Here is a 25,074-nt window from a genome sequence, read left to right as displayed (position 1 = left end):
GATCTTATAAAGTTCAGGTCTAAAATATGTACCCACATGCAAGCTCCCATTAGAGTCTGTAGCTCAATCACTGAATTTTTTATATTAAACACAACCGACAAGAGGCAAATATAATGGAGAACAAATATAATAGAGAACACATGGCTCTAAAAAAGTAAAAAGGAAAGAAAATATTGCACCCCATCCTCACCCCTACCCAAAATGCATAGACATTGTAAAGTCAACAATATTACATACTTCTTCAGCCAGAAAGAACTGATGTCTCAAAGTTCTTAACTATCTGAGAAGTAATTTAACAGTTTACACAAACCACACAGATTCAATGACGATAAAAAATAAAACAGCTCACAAAGGTCTCCTGCATGCTTTGGTCTTTCAATCATTTGTTCTAACAAAGCTGTGAAAAAACCTCTCTATGTAACAATGTTAACTAACAGACTGTAAGTATTAATGTTAAGCATAAGCCATCAACCTCTAATGCAATGATAATATTATCTAATGTAACAATGTTAGACTGGGATTTTTCTTTGATCCATTTACATAATTATTGGAATATCTTAAATAAAGTCATCAACCTGAGAAATGGGTGGGGTGGGTGGGCAGATGACTGTTTTATTTTCTTTTAAACACAGAATTTTATTCTCTGAAATATAAGAAATGTCTGTCTGTCTGAAAGTAAATTTGTAGGTGGCACACTACCATGTCTACTGTATAAAGGTTCAATATAGACAATGGAAAACAATTACATGTTGCAAAAACATACAACACAAAATGAACTGAATTCTGGATTTATTACTTTTCCATAGATATAATCAAGACTTTGTGTGTTATGTACAAAATTTGTCAACTTTACAAATTTACAATGCAAAATAATTTAAAATGAAAAAATTAACAATATAATGAGGCATCATATCATGACAAATGATGCAAATGCCTTAATTAACAGAGATGACAAGTTGAATTGGTGCACACTGAATTTATCTGAGATGTGTAGATATACTGGGAATTACATCATACATATACATGGAAAGATGTCTTTGGTACATGGTTGATGGTGGTCTGTCACTCTATATCTCTCCTTCTTTCCCTTCTATAGATTTCTGAGACATCCACAAACATTGTTACAAATTAGAGTATAAGCAATGTAACCAACGATTAGTCATTGAATATCTGAAATAATTCTTCTCAAGTTCATGCTAAAGATCAAATATTTTGGGGGATTTTTTCAAATAAAAAATATCTTTATCAACTGCTGCTTTTTTATTATGTCCTTTTGAAATGTAACTGCAAACATACATGAAAACGAACACTTTAATGTGCACACACACAGAGAAATTTATCAGACTTGGTGCACATTTACATTTTTCATGCAAGTATGTACATGTACTGGCGGTGAAGAGCAAATTATGGAGGAGATAGGCATTGTGGAGTACAGCATAGCGCTGATTTACAACTCTTCATTCATTACCATAGATACCAAATGACTCTTATTTTATCTGTTCTATCACATGCCCATTTCCTCACTTAAATACAATAAACATTTTATACAAATTGAATTTTTTTTAATTATACCTTCTTACTACTATTATGAATCTAAAATTTCAAATCTTCCAGATACTGCATTTTAAAAATTAGTAGCAATTCCAAGTAGTACACAAAATATCAGGACACCAATTAAAGCTGGTACATTTAAACATTCTAGGTATTCAGGGAAGCTTTAAAAGAAATTTGCAGATAATTTTATTACTGGAAGAGTTCAAAGGAAAATGATATAAATTCTAAATTATATCTATGGGTGACTATTCCACATTAAAAGTGCCTTCCCTGGATTCCAAGTACATTTTGCTGGAACAGGCCTTTCATTTTTTTAAAGCCTACAAAGGAAATGTCAACTTGCAAAATATGAATTTTCTTCATGAAAATTTGACAGAAACCAGACTTGGAAATCTACAATTTTTATTTTAAAAAATAGAAATAAATATTCTGACTAGAAAACTATGCCAACTGCTGAACAATTTCAAAAAGAGGTGTTGGTAATCAAATAATGCAACATTATCAGGTAGGTTTTCTTTAACTGCAAAGAAGAATATAATGAAACCAAATTTATCAAGTCCAATTTTGACCAGCATTTTACCAGACACATTAACAGACAATAAGAAATTCATTTTCTGGACAAAATATTCTTAAGTAAGCTAATTTGTATTACAACATAATTATCCAGACAGTGAGAAAAGTAATTACTTTTTTATGCACCCCTCAAAGATAAATGTTGGTAGGCAAAATGTAGCCCTTATTTAAGTCAGTCTGAAATTTGGAATTCACAAAATGCAATAAATTCAAAGTTGAATTTCTTAATTATGGTTCTTGTTATTACTTAGCATTATGTTTCAGTAAAAATTAGGAAAAAAATTATTGCAGGATGACTGCCTTTTGGTTTGGTTCTCCTCCTCTTCAAAGATCATGAAAGATCTTAAAACTAATAAGGACATTATGCTATTGATTTCCACAACAAATTTTGATATCAATCTGTTGCACTGCTTCACCCTGTACAGTTCAAACATATCTAATCTATGAAAATAGTGCTCACTTTGCACCTCTGTGGTCCTAAGTTCAATCACTAGTTCTGACATGTGCAGGTGAATGTGGTCATTCATCTGAATTCAGTAGTTTTATTCATGTTTTATGGTTGCCTTTGCCTCTAAAAATATTTGCCAACATCCGAGCCTTCGAGACCACATCATTAAGCTGGCAGAACTGGAGTACTTCACAATAAAATCAGGTTCAAAATCCTAACACTTTAAAATTAGCATTATAGCTGTGAAACTATGTGTTCATGGAACAGAGATGACTCAACACTGTTCCTGAAATGACCCAAATGCCTGAAATGACCCAAATGTAAAACTTAAGTTCAATTGATGGAAGAATGGATGGTCAGGGTAACACTATAAAAAACATTGTGCACCAATATTTGAATGGTGTAAATTCACATGCACACTTTCTTATAGTTAGGTGACATATAACACATGAACATGTTAAGATTTAGCCAAGTTTCCTCTGCATGCATTTTCCAAATGCTGGTAACCACTAACTACTTATCTGCCACAGAAAATGCAACAAAAATTATGCTTGGGCACATTTACGATCAAAATACTGAACATTTCAAAATATGTACAAAGTATCAACATGGAAAAACAGATGAAGCTAGCTTAGGCACAATTAAAATCAGAATCACTTTGAAAGGCAAACTGAGGAAAGGTAGGACCTGCCTTTAAAAACAATCGAATGTACAGAACAATGCACAGCACTGATCAGAAATTGTCTAACTATTGCACCATAAATTGGATATCATTCTCAATGAGTAACAGAAACATTCAATAAAAAAGGTCACTAACAGGCAATTTAAATTTTAAAATATCAATCAAGATTATACTAACTGAAACAAAGTTCTACCTAATATCTTCACAGATTTATAATGCCTTCCATACATGCTTGACCGACCCAAACAGTGAATAAAACTTTAAAAATATTTCTACGAACCAATACCCATCCTGAAATTAATTCCATATTAACAACAACAGGGCACAATGGGCTTGATATTACTCACCTGGATATTTGAAAATGCAAACACTAAAAACATACTGAAACTGTGGACATCAAAGAACAGCTCAGATAACACAGTTACTACACTGTTGGTGGTGAGATTAATCTTCTTTCCCAGACCATCCATATTTGATAGCTTAATCAGGACACAAAGGATAAATCAATTACACAACAGCATTGTTCCCTGACATTCTTCAAGCCCATGGATACTTGACCCCAATTCAACTGTTTGTGTGATTATTCAGAATAAGTTGTTCATGGTTATTTTTATTTTTAGTAGAAGCAGCCATACCTGAATGCAGATTGGCCTCATTTGTGTAAACTCAAAAACCTTTCATAACAGAATACTTTCTGTAAAATATGTTCAGGTTCTGTTGAGTGGTGTTTGAAAAGAAGTCACTTAAAGGATTTTCCAACATTAGTAATATAATGCTTGCCACATTTGATGGTGAATTGGCATCGTTTACATCAATATGAAAACCCTTTATATCAGGAAGCTTTTGGTCAAATTCTGTTCAGCAATGCTTGTTAAGTGGGTTTTTTATATAATCTTCCCATTTTTAATAGTGGTAATCATATCTGATTGTGGATCAGCATCATATATACACAACTGAAAGCCAATTATGCCAGGCTGTTGTCAAATTTACTTCAAATTCTACTGGGCAGGTTTTTTTTTTTTACAACTGGTTTAATGGTTTGTCTATGTAAAGTAAATAAAGTAAAGGCTGACATTTTTCATGGTGGATCAGCTTTGTCTGAAAGTTCTTCATACCAGGACACCTTATGTCAAATTTGGTCACATTCTGTTGAGAAGTTGTTTAAAGGTTTTCTAGTTTTAGTAATGGCAGATACATCATCTGACCAAAGTTAAAAGACTTTCATGCCAGGATGCTGTCAAATTTGGTCAAATTCTGTTATGTGGCTTTTGTGGAAGAGCCATTTATGGATTTTTTAAAATATAGTAATGATGAATATATCTGATGGTAGATCTGCATCATCTGAACAAATTTGAAAGTCTATCATGCCAGGATGCTTGCTGTCAAATTTAATTCTTAGATGAAGTCATTTCAAGGGTTTTCTAGTTTTTAGTAATGGTATTTAATGACAAATCAGCATCACTTGCAAAATTTGCAACACCTTCATGCTTAGGGTGATTTCTGTCAAATTATGTTTAAAAAGCAACTGTGAGTTAAAAACATTTTACAACAGTTATTGTAACATTATTTGCAGGATCTTAAAAAACCAGACTGATCTTAGATGATTTAAAATCCTGCCAACTGAAAATATATAAGATGACATGTAAACGTCAGAACAGTCTGTAGATCAAGAATTGGCATGATACTAAGCAAACTTATCAATAAGTCTTTAAATACAGTACAGAATTTAAAGTAGGCAACAGTTATTTGGGGTTTAATGCCATTTTGCAGCACATGGTTTGAAACTGACTTTTGTATTACTTTCTATTACTTCAAATGAAGTGTGACTCAATATGACATGAATACCAAAAAACTTACTAAGATGGGTCAGCTAAAATGTACACTTAAATTTTAACTATAACTGATCAGAAGACAGACAAAATTGTAAAGAACAAACTTTCAGTTGCCATTTTGACTATATAACAGGTACAGAAGTTATGAATACACAAATGCAGAATAATGCATCAATTGTGATTTTTTGGAAGGTGACTGGTCTGAGTAAAATAAGATTTTATTCCCAACTTAATTAAAAACTTGATCAATTTTGGTAAATGTAATGTTTTTTATTCATGGGCTTTAAACCAGTTTGTTGCATGGTCTCGTGGCTTTTTAATCTGATGGTAAAATGGAATATACAATTTAAGATGCTGCAACAGAAATAAATAATTCACAAAATGCTGGGTTTGTTGGGTCTTTTGGTTGTATTAATCATCCAATAAAACATCAGCATTTTCTTTCCAAATACCCAATAATAACTTAAGAAAATGACAAAATCTGAAAATGACAAAAGAAATCAGGAATTCATAACTTAAATATGCCACACCAAAATTTAAATAATATTATCTTTGATTAGCTATGTTCCCTTAATATGAAATGAAAACCACAAATGCTAACATGTACAAAAACTATGCATAACTATAATATACAATGTATGTATGTATGTATGTATGTATGTATGTATGTATGTATGTATGTAAAATATAAAGTGTATGTATGCATATGATGTTTCACAGGCAAAGTGAGTGATGAAAGTCACATTGTGTTTCATACATCCAAGGATCTGTCAATAAAAAAATGATCTGGATTGACAACTCCAATAACAACTGTACACAGTGTAAATATGTTCATTCTATGTCAATCATACACATTGGGACCTATAATAAACCCAATACATCTATGTACTGACAAACTGTACAATACTTATTAAGTCAAATACACTAACCTGTTTTGAGCATACACCAAATAAGCCTAACTGAATCATCTAAGATGATAAAACTCAGGGAGAACCATTTAAATTTTGGAGAAAAAATTTCAAGTGCTATTTTTGAAGCTTGGTCTAAAATTATGATTTCTGAAACAGAAGAATCTGAGGAGAATACCTTGACTTTTCTGAACAACAAAAAAAAGCAAATAAAAAGATAATATAAAAATTCTCCAGATCAGATGGCAAATCTGTCATGGAAAGGGAAGTCAAAACAGGAGGGAAATGGATGAATAAAATTTGAAGCCTCTCTGAAACAACTTGGACCACCCATTCATTCTCAGGAAACAGACTGTGTCACATGGTCTGAAAATGAAGGAGTCTGGTGCCCACAGAAAGGCTGTCTTCAGGCAGTTCAGGTGGCAAGCTAACATTGGCTTTCAGGAGGTTTGGGGAAGGAGAAACCTTGTTTCCTTTCCCCTTTTTTAAACTACCTTTGGAATTGCTAGTTCTATTGCTGCCTGAAATGGGACCTTTAAGCATTATTAAGCCTCTTACCCTTTTGCCAAAAATTGGCCTGAGAATAGGTGCAGGCAGCAAGGCATGTTAATGTGGCATTTCTTGTGATGCCTGCTTATGTACTTCTGCAATTTTTCCATCAAAATAGCAATGACGTGCCAAGAAGGTGCTGAATGCAGAGCCAAGGCATGATACAGCTTTAGAGCAGACTAGCATAGGTTGCCATCTCATCTCATAAGATCCTGGTTAGATGATGCTGTCAGGGTGTGAACCATTTGTGTGATGAGCGTCCCTATTAATTACCTTGGCAATGCTGGCTGCAGATTGATATGAATGATTGCTACTTGCTTTTTCTGAGAAGTCCAAAAATAGCTTGCATAAAGATGAATCTTGCACTGAGGCAGCAGCAATCATGTTTTGCTCTCACCTGAAGGTCGCACACAAGACACTTCTGTCCACCTTATAAAAACTGACCACTGTAATGTTTTTATCCAAAGATGGCAGCTCTGTATCTGGGTCCCATATTTTATTGGTCAGGCAGTTGGAGATTTCTTCAACTTTCGTTGACTGTGGAAGAAGACTGAAGGACTGTGGAAGAAGCTGGAAGGATGGCTGTTCATTTTTATCTTCTAAACCCACTGAAGCCTTGACAGTACAGTCCTGATCTGCAGAGGACAGGTCTGGGAACTCTGAAATCAGCAGAACCCAAAGTACAAAGTATGAGCTGTAAAGATCTAAGACAGTAGATGCATTCATGACTGGGTAAGTACCATGATTTTCTTTGTCTTGCCAATTTTAAATGACAGTAACTGTGCTGGATAATTGGCTCATCTATCGGCTGGATGGACAGCCTGTTTTTGGCTGATCTGGTTTTTGATTGAACAAACGGTTCAGTAACTGCCTAGTACCAAAGCATCTTCCTGATGTTAACATGATCTGGAAATGTATTCCAAGTTTAGCTTGGGTTTAAGATCATACAAAGTCACTGGAAATTGCATTGCAACCACTTTTTCCAGGTATATATATATATCTTGAAAGGAAAACAATGAGTGAGCTGCTTTGATTTTAATTGAGATCACTACATATACTCAAGGGAGTGTGTGTGTGTGTGTGTGTGTCTCTGTGTGTGATTTGTTTTTTTTTAATGTAGCTTTAACAATTTTTCAGTCATATCGCTATGATGTCTGCAGTGTGACAGTTTATAGTGATGTCTAGCACTGGGGCATCATGCCGCAGACATGTAGCATGATGTCCCACCCAGTCACATTATCCTGACACCAGGCCTACCAGTCCTAACACTAACCTCTTGATGCTGAGCGCCAAGCAAGGCAGCTGTTAGTACCATTTTTTTAAGTCTTTGGTATGACTCAGCCAGGGATCGAACCCATAACCTCCTGCATCTGAGGCAGATGCTCTAACCACTAGGCCACCGGAGCGGTTGTACTGTACTCAAGGGAGACATAAAATTCAAATGTATGCAACTGTGTGAAATTTTGTGAACCAATTAGGTCTAACTTGCTCCAGTAAAATGAAGTATCTGTTGAATACATTGTAATTATTGTATTTCATAATTTTAAACTTTACAAATCTGACTTCAAAGATAAAGATATGCTTACATTAATTAAGCTAAACTATTACAAGATGTGATAGAGAGACAGACTGATGGACAGTCAGATAGAATGAAAGATTAACAGCAAGATAGATCTGAACAGACATTAACATTTTTTTACATGCTTTTGAATCCTTTTTTAATTTTTAATAACTTACAAGAGAACAGGCTAGAAAAGTATTACATATAATGCAATGTGTATATTTCTGATTAAAATATGTTCTTAAGTTTGCGCTAATATCTCTATTACATCATCAAAACAATTAAAAATTAAATAACATGTCATCTTTTTTAAAAACAAAAAAACAAACAAAGAAACTGATGAAATTTACACTCACTCCAAGAATGCTGAAGCTGGTGGAATAGATTCAAAATACACAGCTCTGTGATAACATTACAACATTCATATATGCATACTGAAATGAAAGTACTGTCATACTCGCATACTGACATATATGTATCTATACTCTAATTATGTAATTAATAAATACAACATGCATCCGTATAGTCAGAGACATGATACAACCACTAAGCTGCATTAAATTCAAAACAAAATGTTAATGATTGGGGGCACTGTCGGTAATCATAACTTATAATTAGTGAGACATAAAGATGGAGTTTTTGTTGTGTTCTCCATCTACATGCTTTTGCATTACAGGTGATTAAACATTAAATTTCACTAACAATGACTGCAACATCTAGACTTTACAGATGGAAGAATGGTAAATGAACTTGAAATGTTTGTGCACTTTATAATGTATACAATGACTAGCAAAAATGAAATGCTATGATCATTCATCCAGGTCCTGACATGGTTGTACTATCATTTCAGTGGCGTGGCATGTTAATTGTTAGCATAATGTATGCAATGAGGTAAGCATGTGCTCTAACATATTCACAAGCTGCTACATGCTAAACAAATAGTCAAAGTCATGAATATGTAATTGTCATTGTCTTAACACAACCATGATGGACAAATTAAATTCCGGTGAAAAAGAAACATCTAGAACGACTTTTGGTAGGATTGAATATCTGAAAATAATATTTAATCAATAATTTAGAATGTAAAATAGATCCAGTACTGGTAACTCCCAAAACTCTTGAATAGCATAAACCTCAAGCATCATGTTTGATTTGACTGAATCAAATGAATATTTTATAACAATTTTCTTTCTGCATATTTAGGGTTGTAGAATCATCAAAAAGTACATCCAACTGATGAAAATAAGCATTGCAGAATTTTTCCCATTTTATTAAAAAGCATTATTTATACAACCTGAAAACTCACAAAATATAATACCTATCTTAGTTTCTAGACTGCAGTATTAAATTGTATCACAAAATGATATCTAACCAACACACTGGATCACATCATTTGCCATCAGATTCTATATTTCATAGATACTGATAAACTCTTGGCTGGAATCATGAAAGCAACACTTTTTTAAAGTGGTAGTATTTCTTCATTTCCTAGCACAACCAATCGATGTCATAGATGCTGCACATCATCGGGATCAGCTAGATATTTACCTAAAATTAAGGAAAAGTTGAAGAATGATTAAAAAAGTAACAAAACTATTAGGGCAATGTTTAACTTCTTGAGCAAGTTTTCTGGAAACCCTTGTGTTGGTTGGATTGATTATAATACATAATAGTTTCTAATTAGTAATTATCAATTATGCTGAACTCTTTCATTAGCAGTTTGCTGGAGCAATCACAATTACATTATTATATATGTTTGAAAATATTATCTTTGATTTTAAATAAACCTGAGATTTGGTAAGTTCAATTTCTTTTAAATACTGTCTGTATTTTGTATGGTAAATCAAAACGTAATAATTGTGCTACTTTATTTGTAAAACAATCAAAACTGAATGTTTTATGTGAACTGAAAATGACCAAAAGAAAAATATTACTTTATTCAATAATATAATGAATGGGATAAGCACAAAATAATCATACACCAAGTTTAAAAAATATTTACCAAAACATTTCAGGCTAAAGATTTTTGCTTGTAAATTCCTGAATTTTTGCAGACCATAAAGTAAATTTGAAAAAAATTACCTGCACCAAATCTTTTCTTTGCTAGTGATATTCTGTAGCCTTGCCCAACAAGTTCAAACTCTACCCCTGACAATGTGGAATTCTCAGAAACAAACTGTAGTATGGTTGAGCTAGGTTTGGATGGCCCAGCTGACAAGTCGAATTTGGCTCGGATGCAACCATTGGTGCCATTCTCACTGACTTCCGATATGTCATTCACCTTCCATGAAGCCTTCTTTTGCTCTTCATTCCTGAAGGCACAATTTTTTTAAATAGAAGCAAATACTGTTTTTACTGATGTACAACATACATTCTGTAGTGAATATTCTCAGCTAAAGATTTATACTATTTTCTTAAAATCAAAAGAAAGGTCAGGGCCTTTAATTTGAGCCAATGATCAAAATATTGTTGTAAAGTATGTTAACTTGGCTCCAAGGTCAAAAGTTTGAGCAAGCATGTTGCAGAATGTATTGCCTCAACTTCATAATGTTCCAAACCAAGTATGAAGAAAATCCATCAATGGGTACCGGATATAAGCAAATGAAAAATCTTTAGCCAAAAACTTAACACAAATTTTCTGTGATTGTCACCTTCACCCCCATGGTCAAAACTGAAATGCTAACATGTTGCTGACTGAATTGTCTTAGTTTCCTTATGGCTCATATCAGGTATGAAAAAAATCAATCTTGGGTGTTAGAAATATATAAACAAGAATTCCTTGAAGGGACTGAAATTCTACTATCTAAAAAGGCTGTCATATTGGCACATTTTTCATTTAGGAGCAGCTAGACATCACAAGTCTTTTAGTGAAAACCCATGCTGATAAAACTTATTCAGGAAGAGTAGTGATAACAAGACCTTTTAAGAAGGCTGATGTGCCAGCCATATTGGATGTTTGAGCAGCACAATTTCAGTATGGAACCAACTAGACCCTGGGTGAATGAGTATGCAAAGATTTGTGGCAATCCTCCAAGTTGTTTAGGAGTAGTAGAGAAAATAAACTTGTGTTAACAAATGGATGGACATTGGACAATAGACAACAATCAACAGTCCATCCCATAAGCTCTTCAGGTCTATGACCAGCCTAACTGACTAAAAAAAAGTTAACAAAACATAACACAGTTTTCTATGATTGTTACTGTGACCCAAGTTCATAAGGATGAGAAACAGTGTCAGAAAGAATTGTACATACTAGCGTCATAATGATCTGTGCAGTTATGATGAAAATCTATTAAGAAGTTTAGGGAATAAAACGATGTGAAAAAAATATTAATCATATGCTAAAAGCAAATTGTCATGATTGAGACCTTGCCATCAAGGTCATATAGGTAAGCAAGACCATCAGAAAGAATTGCCAAAATTTCATAATGATGCATGCCAAGTATGATGACAACCCATTAAGGAGCTTAGGAAATGTAAGCAGATGAAAACTCTGAATGAAAACTTCAACTACTGCAAACGTCAGGAAAATGATATGTCTGGCTTTCCACTACCATGGACTTGAGAAGAAACAAAAACAGAACAGTGCAGAACCAGATCTGCTTGAGCACTATGTGATGGCTGATTGTGTTCTATGCTAGTGGTGTTGCTATTAATACAAAATAAACAAAGATTGGTTGGAAAAGTTAAACAACCAAGTGTTCAATTTTGACATTTCAAAATCCAAGGGGCCCCGAGTGGCCAAGTGGTCTAGAGCGCTCTCCGTTATGGATCACTGCCATCTCACCTCTGTCTGCATGGGTTCGAGTCTTGGATTCGGCTAATGTGGTTATGTGAGAAAGCTTGCCAGGAGCTTCTCGTGGGTCAGTGGTTCTTTCCGGGGGTTTTCCCAGTTCTTCCTCCACCATTAATACTGGCCGCCATGTATAGCCTATCGTGTGCTGAAAAATGGCGTTAAACCCCAAAACAACAACAACAACAATCAAAATCCAACTTAAATAACTTAAGATGGATTATTTTTAACTGTTGGACATTATTGGGAATAAATTTTCCAGAAAAAATAAAATCATGTGATTGAGAAATTGTAGCTATGACATCCTTCTGTTGTTTATTATGGTTCAAATACAAACAACATAGTTCTATCACATGTCCAAATGTATGATGTTCCAAATGAATTCCAGTTACATTCCAAAATAAGTTCCAATAGTGAATGTGTTGATGTGCCTGTAGTTTCAAACATGTTAATGTGCCAGTGGTCAGGATCGTGATGATGTGCAAAGCCTTTAGTTATCTCACAACAATATAATCCAAAAAGTTTTGTCTGAATTAACTAACTTTAAATTAATGTTCCAGTCCAAGAATATACTGAGCATTTCATAATTCCAGTGAATAATAATTTAATAAATCCACCCAATGAAAAACTGAACACAACAAGACTGATTCTGTATCAAGATGTTATGGCAAGAATTTGTAATGTTTAGATGAACAAGATTATATAGTCCTCTATGTGATATAGGTTGCAATTACCTTCTTCAGAAAATACTGTCACTTAATGAAATTTTCCATTCTAGAAATGTTCTGAGGTCAGAATCTTAACTGTCTCTTTTAACTCAAACTAAGGTAGACATGTTTACATTAATAATGATCTGAATATTAAATCCACACTTATAGAGAAAAATTAGCAATGTATTATGTTGTTTACAAAATAAATGTCCCTGGTCAGGAACACAGGGGACTTAATTCTGAACAAGGACAAGTAAAAAATACAAATGTATATAACATAATCATTAAGAAAAGCTAACAAATAACACTAATTAAATAAACATAATACTATTTACTGACCCCTAATTTGCTGTATTGTCCTCAGTACCAGAACAGTAAAGGGTGGTGGTGGTGGACAGGAATGGGATAAGTGTAGCCCAAACCCATGCCACTTGACTGATAGTGCAGCCACAGTCCAGACTTCTGGATCCAGGACTGGAGAGATGAAGTGAACAGTTTGTTATTGGGCCTCATTGTAAAAAGGTCCATCAGTGGATGCCTCCAAAGAATACAATCCACTGAAAGACCATCGGATGGACAGACCACTCTGTGTGAAGGGTCTAACACACTTCTTGAAAGGGAGTTGATCTGGATATTCAACCTGCCAGGGATCATGTCTGATATGGACTAAGATCTTTAGTTAGGTGCATTAGCACAGAAAAATCCAAACCAGAATGCAAAAGTCAGGTGAATTTGTTCTCATGTTTGAGGAAACAGGTCACCACCACCAAGTCATCTGACATGATAAGAACTACCTTTCGAAACAGCTGATCCTTCCAGAAACAAAATGTGTTTACTATATCCTTCATTTCTTTAAGGCTGATGTGAAGCAATAATCCCTCTGGCCCACACTTGCCATTAACTATAGTGAAGCAGGTCGACTCCTCTATTGTATGCACTGCTGCATTTGCAGATCATAACTTCTGGTTTGGGCCTTTCCAGCAGAATTCCTGCAACAAGCCATTGTTTGTTGCCTCAGTGATGCAGGAATGATGCTATTTTGGTTGAGATCACAACTCACTGATCGATTCAAAAGGAAAAGGGGCACCACTGGGCCAGTAGGGTCATCTACAAATGGCTCATAAAAAGGTGGCTGAGAAGAATCAAATCTGCTGTTGCAGTGAGAAAAGTGAGATGTAGAAACTCTCTTGCTGAAATCTGCATCATGTTGAAAACTGACTGTGAGTTCAATAGTCTATGCCACACATACATGAGGATGGAAAATGAGGTTGAAATTGGTCAAAAACACCTTACTAAGGTGGACAAAATGCTAGAATGGGTTGTCCATTTAACTAGAAACCCTAATTGACTCAAAAGGGAAGGAGAGAAGATTGTTCCTGCTTTCCACCAAAAATGAACTTATTGTATTCTTTTGGAGGATGTTGTCTAGGTATTCCACATTCACTGATTACGAGGTCAATTGATAGAGAGCTTCAATGCAGTTCATGTTCTTTGTGAATGCCTATGGGCTGATGTTGAGACCAAATGGGAGTGCACAAAAGTGCCATATTGTTGCTTCGTAATTAAAATGAAGGTTACATGACATTGGGTGAACAGGGATGTGAAAATAAGCATTGGTAGGTCTAGACTGGCTGTAAATTTATCCCTTTTTACCGAAAGCCTGAGAGACATGCCAATTTCATTTTTAACCTAGGAATGGCCAGGTACTTGTTGATCTACGACTAGTTCTAATTTTCAACTTGCTATGGGCACTTGAAAAAAGTCTGGAATAAAACCCTCAGTATTTGAGAGACTTTTTTTAAACAGATTTTATGGGTCAATCAAGAATCAACCCTGCTTACAAAAATTTGGCAACCATTCACTGGTATCTAGCTTTAATTAGCAAACCAATTTCACTGAAAGTTTGATGCCGCAGCTATCAGCAAATTTACAACTTGTGGTAGTTACAATCTAAAAGAGGTTAAGTATTAATCAACAAATAAAAGAGACCCAATCAGAAGATTTACTGAAATATGCAAGTGACCCAACACAGAAGTAAATTTCATGAATATTGGGCTTCTCATTTTTCTAACAGATTTTTTTTTTCTCGAATGAAAAATGAATAAATTTGTCTCAAAATTCAAACACTTTTCAAAAACTACTGAGCATTTTCAAGCACTTTTCCAGTACTTTTGGAGCTGTCCTCAAATTTAAAAACTTGTTAAAGCAACTATTCAAATTCAAACACTTTCAACATTGTCTGAACTCTGATACCCCATGTGCCCAGACTTGCTGGCCTCAAGGTAAAGTTTGGACATATGCTGGATGGCAGAGTGTACTTGCATCCATTAGATTGCCAAAATAAGGGAGGACACTCTCCCATTAACAACAAAACCATTATTAGACATATTTATCAAAATTCAAAAATAATGATTACAACATGTATTGTAAAAAGTCACAAGGTCATGTAGACATTCAGAACCGACTATTTCCGTAATGAGTGTCATATTTTAGAATTTGATTACACATATCTTTAAATGGCAATTATTCATTTCATTTGGATCCTCTTACATCCATATTCATTTCAAAGGTTCTAATTTCAATACCCAAGAAGTACATATGGCAAAATCAATGTTAAATAATGTGAACATTTTTGGATGAGGTCAACCTAATGGTATGATCCAGTAAAAACTTGATTGAATGTTGCAGAATATGTGTTAAAACAAATTTGTAAACCCTGTTATTTGTTATAATAGATCCAACATCCTCTTTTCTTGACCCAGTTTAGTACATGGCTATCATTGTAAACTTCAATAGCGATCAATAAGTTTCAGCAGCTAGGAGTTGTTTGATGATATTTAAGGTACAGGTCATTCAACAATCAGGATTGAAAAGACTTTGGTTAAACTATTTTAGTATTAAGCTTCTGATAAACAATAATTAATATTTAATCACAATAAATGCTCATACATAACTGCAATGACATACACTCATGTCAAATACATAAAAATATAATACCATACCAACTTTGTAGAGAGATGAGTTGAAGATAGTTATTGAGAGGCTAGTGTGTATGAACCCATGCTTAAACTGCTAAAGATCTGCTTGATTCAAAGCCACCTAGCAGCTGTAATGGATATAAAGTTCCTCTCTCTGTATGTTGTATAGATGGGAAAGTCAAAAGCTGGATACAAGAGATTATTAACTGACAACAAGCAGACCTACCAACTTGAAAATACCTGACACTAAACTGATGAGCATTTCCAAGCAAGATAGACAGTGATGTTTTATTTTACCAGGTCTCTTTAAAGCAAACCTTGGAATATCATAGTATAAATTGGTTATTGCTGCTAGGATCTTTCTTCTTTTCACATTGGGCCAAGGCTTCACACATTTTGCTCTGATACATTCTGACATGCAGCCACAAAGTCTAGTTAGAAAGCTCCAGGTATGCAAGGCAAGGTCTATTTTAGAAATGAAAATCCCCCAACAAATGAAATAAAGGAGGGGATGTTTAAATATGGGACGGATTGGATTAAGAAATAAAGGTGGTGCCTGTAGATATTATGCCAAATATTCATAAATTCAGTTGATTTTCCTGTGTAATTTTTTAATAAGCCCAATTCCTGCAATTCTGCATTATCTATATCTATATCTATATATATCTATATCTATATATATATATATATATATATATATATATGCTGTGGAAATGCACACATACATACACACACACACAGAGAGGAATATTTCATTTAAATTTGTAATTAAAGACAACTATACTTCAGAATCTCCATATAAAACTAAGTGGACTGTCATTATTAACCTTAAGCCATCTGTAAAAACAAATCCAATCTATTTCTTTTGTAACTACCTCAACTTATTTGCTGAAATTAACAGAGCCTTGTTTTTATGGCAATTTTTTTCAAATGCTTTAAGTTGTGTGAAAAGGATTTATGGAAAATATCTCAACTAATGATTCTTTTTCTTGATTTTGAAACTGTTTGGATTTAATTGACAGAAACATTAAAATGGCAGTAGTAGTTAAAACATACAAATTCCCCTTACCATATCACACAATCATCTCTGTATCCAGTAACTGTCAGTGAGTCCACTCTTTTGTCTGGGATCTTAGTATATTGTCTTTGGGCAAAATAATGTACAATAAAGGACAACTAGTTATGAATGATATTATACACATGAACAACTATTTTTTTTTAAGTTAATGAAGACTTCAAACAATTTTTTTTTTTTTAACTCAAATTGTTTTTGTGCATGAAGAACATCCCATATAAAGTACTTTTGTGAATTTACATACCATATTCCTTCAGGAATGCTTTTCATACTGACAACACCTCCATCAACAATGACAGACACCGCAATATTTTTCAAGACTGAAGCTGATGACATGGCCACGGAATTCAATTTGTAGTCCAACCGATAATCTGTGGATTTCTCTTCACATTTCCAGTATACCACTAATGGTAATGGTGTGCTCTCCACTCCTGGAGCTGCCTTTATCTACAAGGAAATGCATAAATAAATAAATATAAATACATTACTTACTACATATTAATAGATGCTAAGTTCTTATTGCAAAATTTGTTGGAAATGAACCATTCTGAATATGCATGTATTTCTTCTATTCAAGCTGAATTTCTTAAAAGTCCACTACATGCAAAATTTTGTTCAGAATTTAGTGGCTTTGCTTATGAAGTATTTTTAAGGAAAAAAGTATGAATTCCACAAGATGTCTTTCAGCATGCTTATGTCATGATACACATATCTGATAAGTGTAGACCCAGGTCTGTCATTGAATAATGTGCCAGCTGAGTCGGATCTACCATATTATTCTACCTAATAAATGTCTACAAACTGTGAAGACCCAATTCTACCACTGAACAAAATACCAACTGATTTGGGTCTACAATGTTTATTCTACCTCATAAATTTCCATCAACAGCATAGACCCAGATCTGTTGCTGAACAATTTGCCAGATGATCCAGGTCTACAATATTTATATTCTATGTAAGAAATTTCCATCAAGAGTGTAGTCCCAGATCTGCTATCTAACAATTTTCTAACTGATTCTATTCTACAATATTTATTCTACCTAATAAATTTCCACCATTTTACCAAATATCCATAACAGTGCAAACCTAGATCTTCCAATGCACTATGAAAAAAGCAGAGCCAATTCTGATTGCAGACTGATAGATACATAGGTTGATAAAATACCATGGGTAAGTGCATACATACCTGGTACTTAAGAATATCTATGTTGAAGTAGGAGGCTAACTTATTTTGCTCTCCCTGTTGCCTGAGATGCTCTGACAATGCTGTCATATCAAATGAATAAACAGGATTATTTTCTGCACTCAGACTAGGATCTCTGAAACAGGAAAGTAATGAACACATGTGGAAGTTAAATAAAAAAACAGTTATTTCTAGCAAAATGTTTGTTCAAGAATACTGAACAGATCATAATACTTTAGAAGAACTACTATTACCTTGCAAATCCAGTCCTCCCTGGTGAAAATGTTTTAGCTAATATGCCAAAAATTATCCACCCATTTAGATAGCAGTTAGAGTAACCTTCCCATTATATAGGATTGGCACCAAATCCAAAGAATTCTTCAGTAACTACTGAAACAGAACGCATGCTCTCTATATGGATGTAACTGCAAGGAGACTGGGAGATTGTATGTATATTATGATTGGGTAAGTATTATTATAAAAGATATCTTACAAGAAAAAAGGTTTCTTCTTCAAATATGTTATCCGATCATAGGACAGGTAAGAGGTGGAGGGAGATATATCCTCTTACTCCCCCAGAGACCATTTCTGATCCCCTTAGTATGTGAGACAAACAGATAACCTGACTGGAGAATAGACCCCATATATCAGTGAGCAGCTTCCAAAGGGAACAAGTTTCCCTCCAGCACGACCAGTGGAAGTTGTGTCCTTATTAAGCTGTTAACGACAAAGTAAGGTAATCCGCTGTGCCATGGCTACAAATCCTATCATATCTGTCTCGTCTTTTAGAACGAACAATCTCCGAGATAAAAGCTTGAGAAGTGTACGTGGATCTCCATCGCATGACATGGATAATAACATAGAACAGTTTTGCTCAAATACAATGTATATGATGGCTGCCTTAACTTCATGAACCAAGATCCAAAGTAAATTCATTTGATCTGGGGTTATTTTCCAATATGCAGAATGAATAACCCACTTTATTCAGAAGAAAACGTCTGTGCTGATATGTTTTCTTACCCTCGATGATGGGTTAAGAAGAGGCATGAACTCCCTAAATGCTTGGTCCTTCTAAAGAACCAATTCAGAGCTCGCAATGGGTCCTGTAGATGAATGTGAGATGTAGTGTCCAGAGTAGACAGGAATTAATTATGAAAGTCTGATTACCAGTGCAATGAAAGTAAGGGGCCATCATAAGTATCACTGACCCTCTTGTTGGAAATACATGTAGTTCAGGTCCACTGACAACATGTACCGTATATACCTCCCAAAATGAATAGGTATAAACAGTAAAAAGTGCATGACCCATATATAAGCAGACCCAAAAGTCAGAGACGACAACACAAGATGCACATGGTAAGTTCGAAATGCATTTATTTAGGCAAACTTACATTAGCAAAAATTAACCGTATAAGTCTCTCGGGGTTGACATGTACAATTATTATATAGAAATGGTATAAATTTGTTTGAAAAGTCAAGAAATTTAATTTTCTGATTTCTTATTGTTTTTGCCTAATTCAGAATTGTGTACAATCTGATGCAATGATAACAAGAATTGAGCATTCCCAGGTTGCTTTAACACAACCTCTCCCTTTTGACTCAATTATTGTTAGCTTATATGTTATTGCATTAGACTTTTTATATCAGTGCACCAGTAATTACATTTTTATTTTGCCTTGAAATTGTAAATACCAAACTCATTAAAATATTTTCCCAGTATGAGAACAATGAACAACAACAGGGTTTGATTCAATGCTTGCAATTTGGCAAATCAGCGTATCTACATAACTGTGCCACAGCATGTACACTGTAGTTCTGAACATGCACTGAATGAAGTACATTCCGATGAATGAAGTACATTCCTTGGATTCAAATCATGGGCACCACTGCACTAAACTTTGATGATAACTCTAAAATACAATAATGAAGTTTCAGAAATAATCCTTGGAAAATTAAACTGAGTTGTAGTTTGCTTTTTTGTAGCATCCTTACTGAGTCCATTGGAAACCACTGCTGGGTCCATAGGTTATCATGTTATATCTTGTCCCATTTAGCAACGAAAAAATTGCAGCCTTTCTCCATACCAGGATGTCATAAGGGTGGAGTGAAGATGACTACAATTCTGAGACAGAGAGGCTCTTGTAGAGAGAAACACTGGCAAAAACGATTACCCTATCTCTCCCTCTTGTCCACTTTTGTTCCAGAAAACTGGCTTTTGACAGCTGAAGATTCAGTAGGACAGATTCCAAGTGGATTTGGTCCTTGAACAATCTCTGCAATCTTTTCCCTTGGAAACCAATTGTCAAGTCCAAAGGTTATCGTGGTACATTTTGTCCCATTCAGCAGCGAAGAATTGGAGCCTTCTCCCATCTGAGTGGTGTGAAGATTATTTGAATTTTTGGGACTGGGAGGCTCTTGTGGAGAGAAACATTGACAAAACTGAACACCCTCTGCCTCTTGTCCACTTCTGCTTGTAAGAACTGTGGTTTACTACAGCCGTAGATTTGTTAGGACTGCTTTTCAGATGTCTGAACTTAGACCTGGCAATTGTTGTAGATCATCGTTTCCCTTTACGCACATTTGTGCGTCAGGGACGCACGCTGGAGAATATCGACACACACATTTTGTTGCCATGCGTTTTCCTGATGCAAAGGATTTTCATAATGTGATCAGGATTTATTTAATACCAAATGCATTGGACGATGGATGGCATCATATATACTTCAAGCATATGCATTGACTGGTTCCGTGCTTTGTTTGTTCCTTGCCTTGCGCTCCTCTATTCATATAGCAGGGAACATTCGCAACAATGAACCAGACTAGCATAGGCAATGTTATGACGGAGTAGCTTCCCTAATCTCGCAAGCTCTCACGCGATTTCCATCGAGCTCAGTAAGCTGTCATCTAGACGTTTAATCTCAATGCATGTTGCACTAGAAAGTGATCTCCAGATTAAAACAACGTGTACTAAAAATCATTAGCGAAGAAAGTGAAAGAAGCAGAACACAGAAGAATAACTGTGGATCTAACTTTAATGAAAAATGGAGAAAATAATGCCCTTGACTGGAATACGGTATTCATACATTTGGATTACAGGTGTGACTTACGATCGCGTGATTGCAAAGACTGCAAAAGTGAATAATCCTTTCTTGACAGGGTTTTAAAATTTTTCAAAATCTGCCCTCGTTCGCCGCAAGATATCTGGAGAACACATTATAACCCAAGACATTCTTTCACAACAAAGAAATCAGTAAACTTGCAGAGACAAATGCGTTATTTGGATCACAAAGTCAGCAGGTCATTACAGATTTTGTTGGTTTTTAACTTTGCTGCAATAAAAGATAGATCTTAAAGTTCAAGTGCAACTTATTAGAAAGAATATGAATCATTATCCTCCTTGATATCTGGATAATTATGTTCTAGGACGAAGTACAACAAAACCGATAATAGTACACATTTTATGAAAGGCAGAAATTTGACTGCCATTTTGTTAAAAATATTTAGCTTTTTGTATTGGCTTGTATGTACAGTGTTGGGCTATAATATTGCTTCGTACTGATTATAATGAGACTTAAAAAAGTACAACTTTAAAAGAAAAATGAACTAATATTTTATTCTTTGAATGGACAATGCATTTGTTTGTTAATTGTACATGCTGATTTATTTGTATGTAAAGAGAGAGAATGTTGTGCAAGTTGCAATATCCTATTTCAAGCTGAAAAAGTACGAGTCATATGAAAATTTGTCAATACATTATTGACCACCACATTTTTTATTTGACCCCCAGTTCTGACACCAAGGTTTTTTTTAACCTCAGTTTTGCACCCCTGGGGGATACACTGGTAGATGGAGAAAGAAGGAAGAACTCCAGTGGCAGTAGGTGGAGAACTTCTTCAAAGCCAGTAAGGCTAAGTCTTTACACATTAAATAATATTTAATAATGTTGAGACGGCATGCAAGCAAGCTTAGTTGTCTTTGGATAAAGGTGTGAAGCTGAAAGTTTCTTGTGCTACCTGCAAAGTAGCTAGAGAAGAATGGTGAGAATGGTGGCCTACTAACTTGCAGAACATCCTGGGTTAGACATGGTAAATTCCAAGCTGTAACTCAAGTAAGGCTCCCTTTGAGTGACAAAGGCCTGAGGACAAAGTGAAGTGACATCTCTTGGATAATGAGGCACTAAGCTCAGCATTGTAGAAAGGAAGTGCCTAGTGACACTATGTGGGTTAGACTGACCAATGAGAGTACCTGTATAACATGGGTTTGTGAAACTGGACAAAACTCATTCTTCTGGTGGCTGATACTGTCTGACATAATGTGGTTGTGACTTATTTTGATCATCAGCATATCGCAGTGTCCAGTTGTGACAGGACAGAACCATCCTAGTTGGTATGACGTCCAGTTCTTGAGATTGAGACTGGGTCAAGGATATTGATCTATGTAGCCAGTCCATAATTCTTATATGTGAGATGACAAATAAGACTGTTTGCTCTCTATCTCAGTTCACGAAGTGATATGGTGGCTTCAGTGCCTTCCCACTACTGCTGCCAAGTGACATCTTTCCATAATATGCAAGTTTGACATTTATTTGTAGATTGATAACGGAAGTAAAACACAAGTAAAGTGGTTGTCAGTCTGGTCAAGCCCATGGACTAAATCTGTAAGACAAAACAGAACAGACAATATATACAGGTGTAGTGCAGCATGCATTCTGCTTTATCAACTTAATAGTGTACATGCAGAGCTACACCCTACATGAATTACTTGTAAAAAGGCACATGTGGTGACCCATACTGGTACAGTATTGTATTGTTGCAATTAATACTTATGAAGTGGATGCTAAAATATCAATTCTAAAAAAAGTTACCAGATGGAAAGGCAAATTGACTGCCTATACAAGTAAAATCACAGAAGTGTTGCTTATAGTAACTATGAAGTGGCCGCGAAGACTAAATTATGCTTAGAAAAGTTACCTGATCATATCTGATCACAGCAGAAACTATACATCAATATAACTGAGCTTTCTAAAGTACACACCAAACAAATGCACATAAAAATGCACTGAAGCATTATTCTCAATACTTTCAAAGTGCATGTAAAATCGTTTGTAAGATAATGCTGTTATTGTGGGGTTTAACGCCATTTTTCAGCACATGATAGGCTATACATGGTGGCCAGTATTACTGGTGGAGGAAGAACCCGGGAAGAACCACCGACCCACGAGAAGCTACAAGCTTTCTCACATACCCACATTGGCCGAAACCTAGACTCGAACCCATGCAGACAGAGGTGAGATGGCAGTGATCTGTAATGGAGAGCACTTTAGACCACTCGGCCACTCTGGGCCCCTAAGATAGTGTTACCAGTCGGAAAGACCAAATGACAGGCTATACAGGTAAAATCAGTAGAGCATCACGTATATAACTAGGAAGTGGATGCTAAAACAAGATCAACAGAAAACTTATTTATATCTGACCATAGCAGAAATTATAAAAACAATATTTATGAATCACACAAAAGACCGGCACCTACTTATATGCAGCTACAGCAATATGAGGGGATGCACTTGTAACAAGATAACTGGGTGGGATTTCGGATTTACAAAAGAACACTTTTGATGGTGACACAAATACAATGTTTAATGATAAACGATTTGAATGAGATGATGTTGTTGTTGTTACTGTTGCAGGGTTTAACGCCATTTTTCATCACAAGATAGGCTATACATGGCGGCCAGTATAAATGGTGGAGGAAGATCCTGGGAAATCCCCCGGAAAGAACCACCGACCCACGAGAAGCTATTGGCAAGCTTTCTCACATAACCACATTAGCCGAATCCGAGACACAAACTCACGCAGACAGAGGTGAGATAGCAGTGATCCATAATGGTGAGCACTTTAAACCAATCAGCCACTCGGGACTTTGAATGATATGAATTATGAATTATGATTAATGCTTGTGTATATAATATCCAAATATTGGATCAATTAACATAATCCACATGAACTAAATAATGAAAATACAAATAAATGACCTTACACAGTACAAGGACAAAGGGTGATTGATTCACAGCGATTTCACAACGAAAGAATTATGTTTTACTCATATAGTAAAAATGTATGCACTCAAATAGTGTTGTTGTTGTTGTAGGGTTTAACGCCATTTTTCAGCACATGATAGGCTATACATGGCGGCCAGTATTAATGGTAGAGGAAGAACCCGGGAAAACCCCCAGAAAGAACCACAGACCCACAAGAAGCTACTGGCAAGCTTTCTCACATACCCACATTAGCTGAATCTGAGACTCGAACCCATACAGACAGAGGTGAGATGGCAGTGATCTGTAATGGAGAGCGCTTTTAACCACTTGGCCACTCGGGGCCCCATTCAAATAGTGAAAATAATGAAAACAAAAGGACAGATGTACAAAATATCTTAACAGTCCCAAAAACACACTGGGTATTACAAACCCCAAAGATAAGCCCAAAGCTAAAAGATTATATGTATGGAGTTACACACTCCGTTACCAGCACACTTGGCTACTAGTCACATTGGTCAATCAAGCAGTCAGTATTCCAGGTTGGTCAATCAAGCAATCAGTGCCCACCTATCTTGGTCAGCAACACCCAATCACCTGCTACACAACCAGCAACACTTTCCTTAGCTCTACGGCTGCTATGGTTCAGCTTCACAGCTGCTACAGTCAATTCCTATGGTTAGCTCTACAGCTTGTACCATGACAACTCCAATCACTCTGATCAGTCCGACCACTCTGTTCACTCTGGTCAGCTGATAATACATCTAACACCGTGTACTATGCATGACACGGGCATATACGATCAAACGTAATGACGTTATATATGGTAAGCTACACAGATTACATAATCGGCACAATAATGACAAAACAATACACAAGTTCAAAAGTGAACCTAACCGTGCCCGACAAGAATTCTACAGTACTCAATGTTTCTTAAAAATGCAACTTTATATATTGCTAATATAAATCTCTTGCTAAGTCACAAACAAGAATAGAAAATAATTGCAAAATACTAAGTAAGCCAAAGCTACACAGAAAATATACAAAAATAAACGCGGTAGTACAATAGTTACAACTTATACAAAAGAAATTAATAACTCACATAACTCTAGAGCTGAAGATGTGCAAGTTCTTAAAGTAGACCCCTCACTGACAAGACATTCCGTAAAGATTTTTTCTTACGGTGAGGCATTT

The 25,074-nt window shown here is 35.3% G+C and overlaps 1 protein-coding gene across 4 annotated transcripts in view; it reads right to left on the bottom strand.

The window, feature by feature from the left end:
• Nucleotides 1-772: 772 nt before the first annotated feature.
• The window catches only part of LOC149807414 (F-BAR domain only protein 2-like), a 150,139-nt gene continuing 125,837 nt past the window's right edge, over nt 773-25,074 (bottom strand). For all 4 annotated transcript variants that reach the window (XM_089966526.1, XM_089966541.1, XM_089966532.1 and 1 more), the window contains 4 exons: nt 17,850-17,982; nt 16,908-17,110; nt 10,190-10,419; nt 773-9,655 (listed from right to left, as the gene is read on the bottom strand). In XM_089966526.1, the coding sequence (XP_089822652.1) occupies nt 9,615-9,655; nt 10,190-10,419; nt 16,908-17,110; nt 17,850-17,982 (607 nt within the window). In that variant the 3' untranslated portion in view covers nt 773-9,614. The remainder of the gene's footprint in view (nt 9,656-10,189; nt 10,420-16,907; nt 17,111-17,849; nt 17,983-25,074) is intronic.

The sequence above is a fragment of the Sinohyriopsis cumingii genome, chromosome 1, assembly GCF_028554795.1.
Source record: "Sinohyriopsis cumingii isolate HCF-2022 chromosome 1, ASM2855479v2, whole genome shotgun sequence".
Classification (NCBI taxonomy): domain Eukaryota; kingdom Metazoa; phylum Mollusca; class Bivalvia; order Unionida; family Unionidae; genus Sinohyriopsis; species Sinohyriopsis cumingii.
Note: the sequence above shows the minus strand (reverse complement) of the source record. Positions and strands in the feature narration are given on the sequence as shown.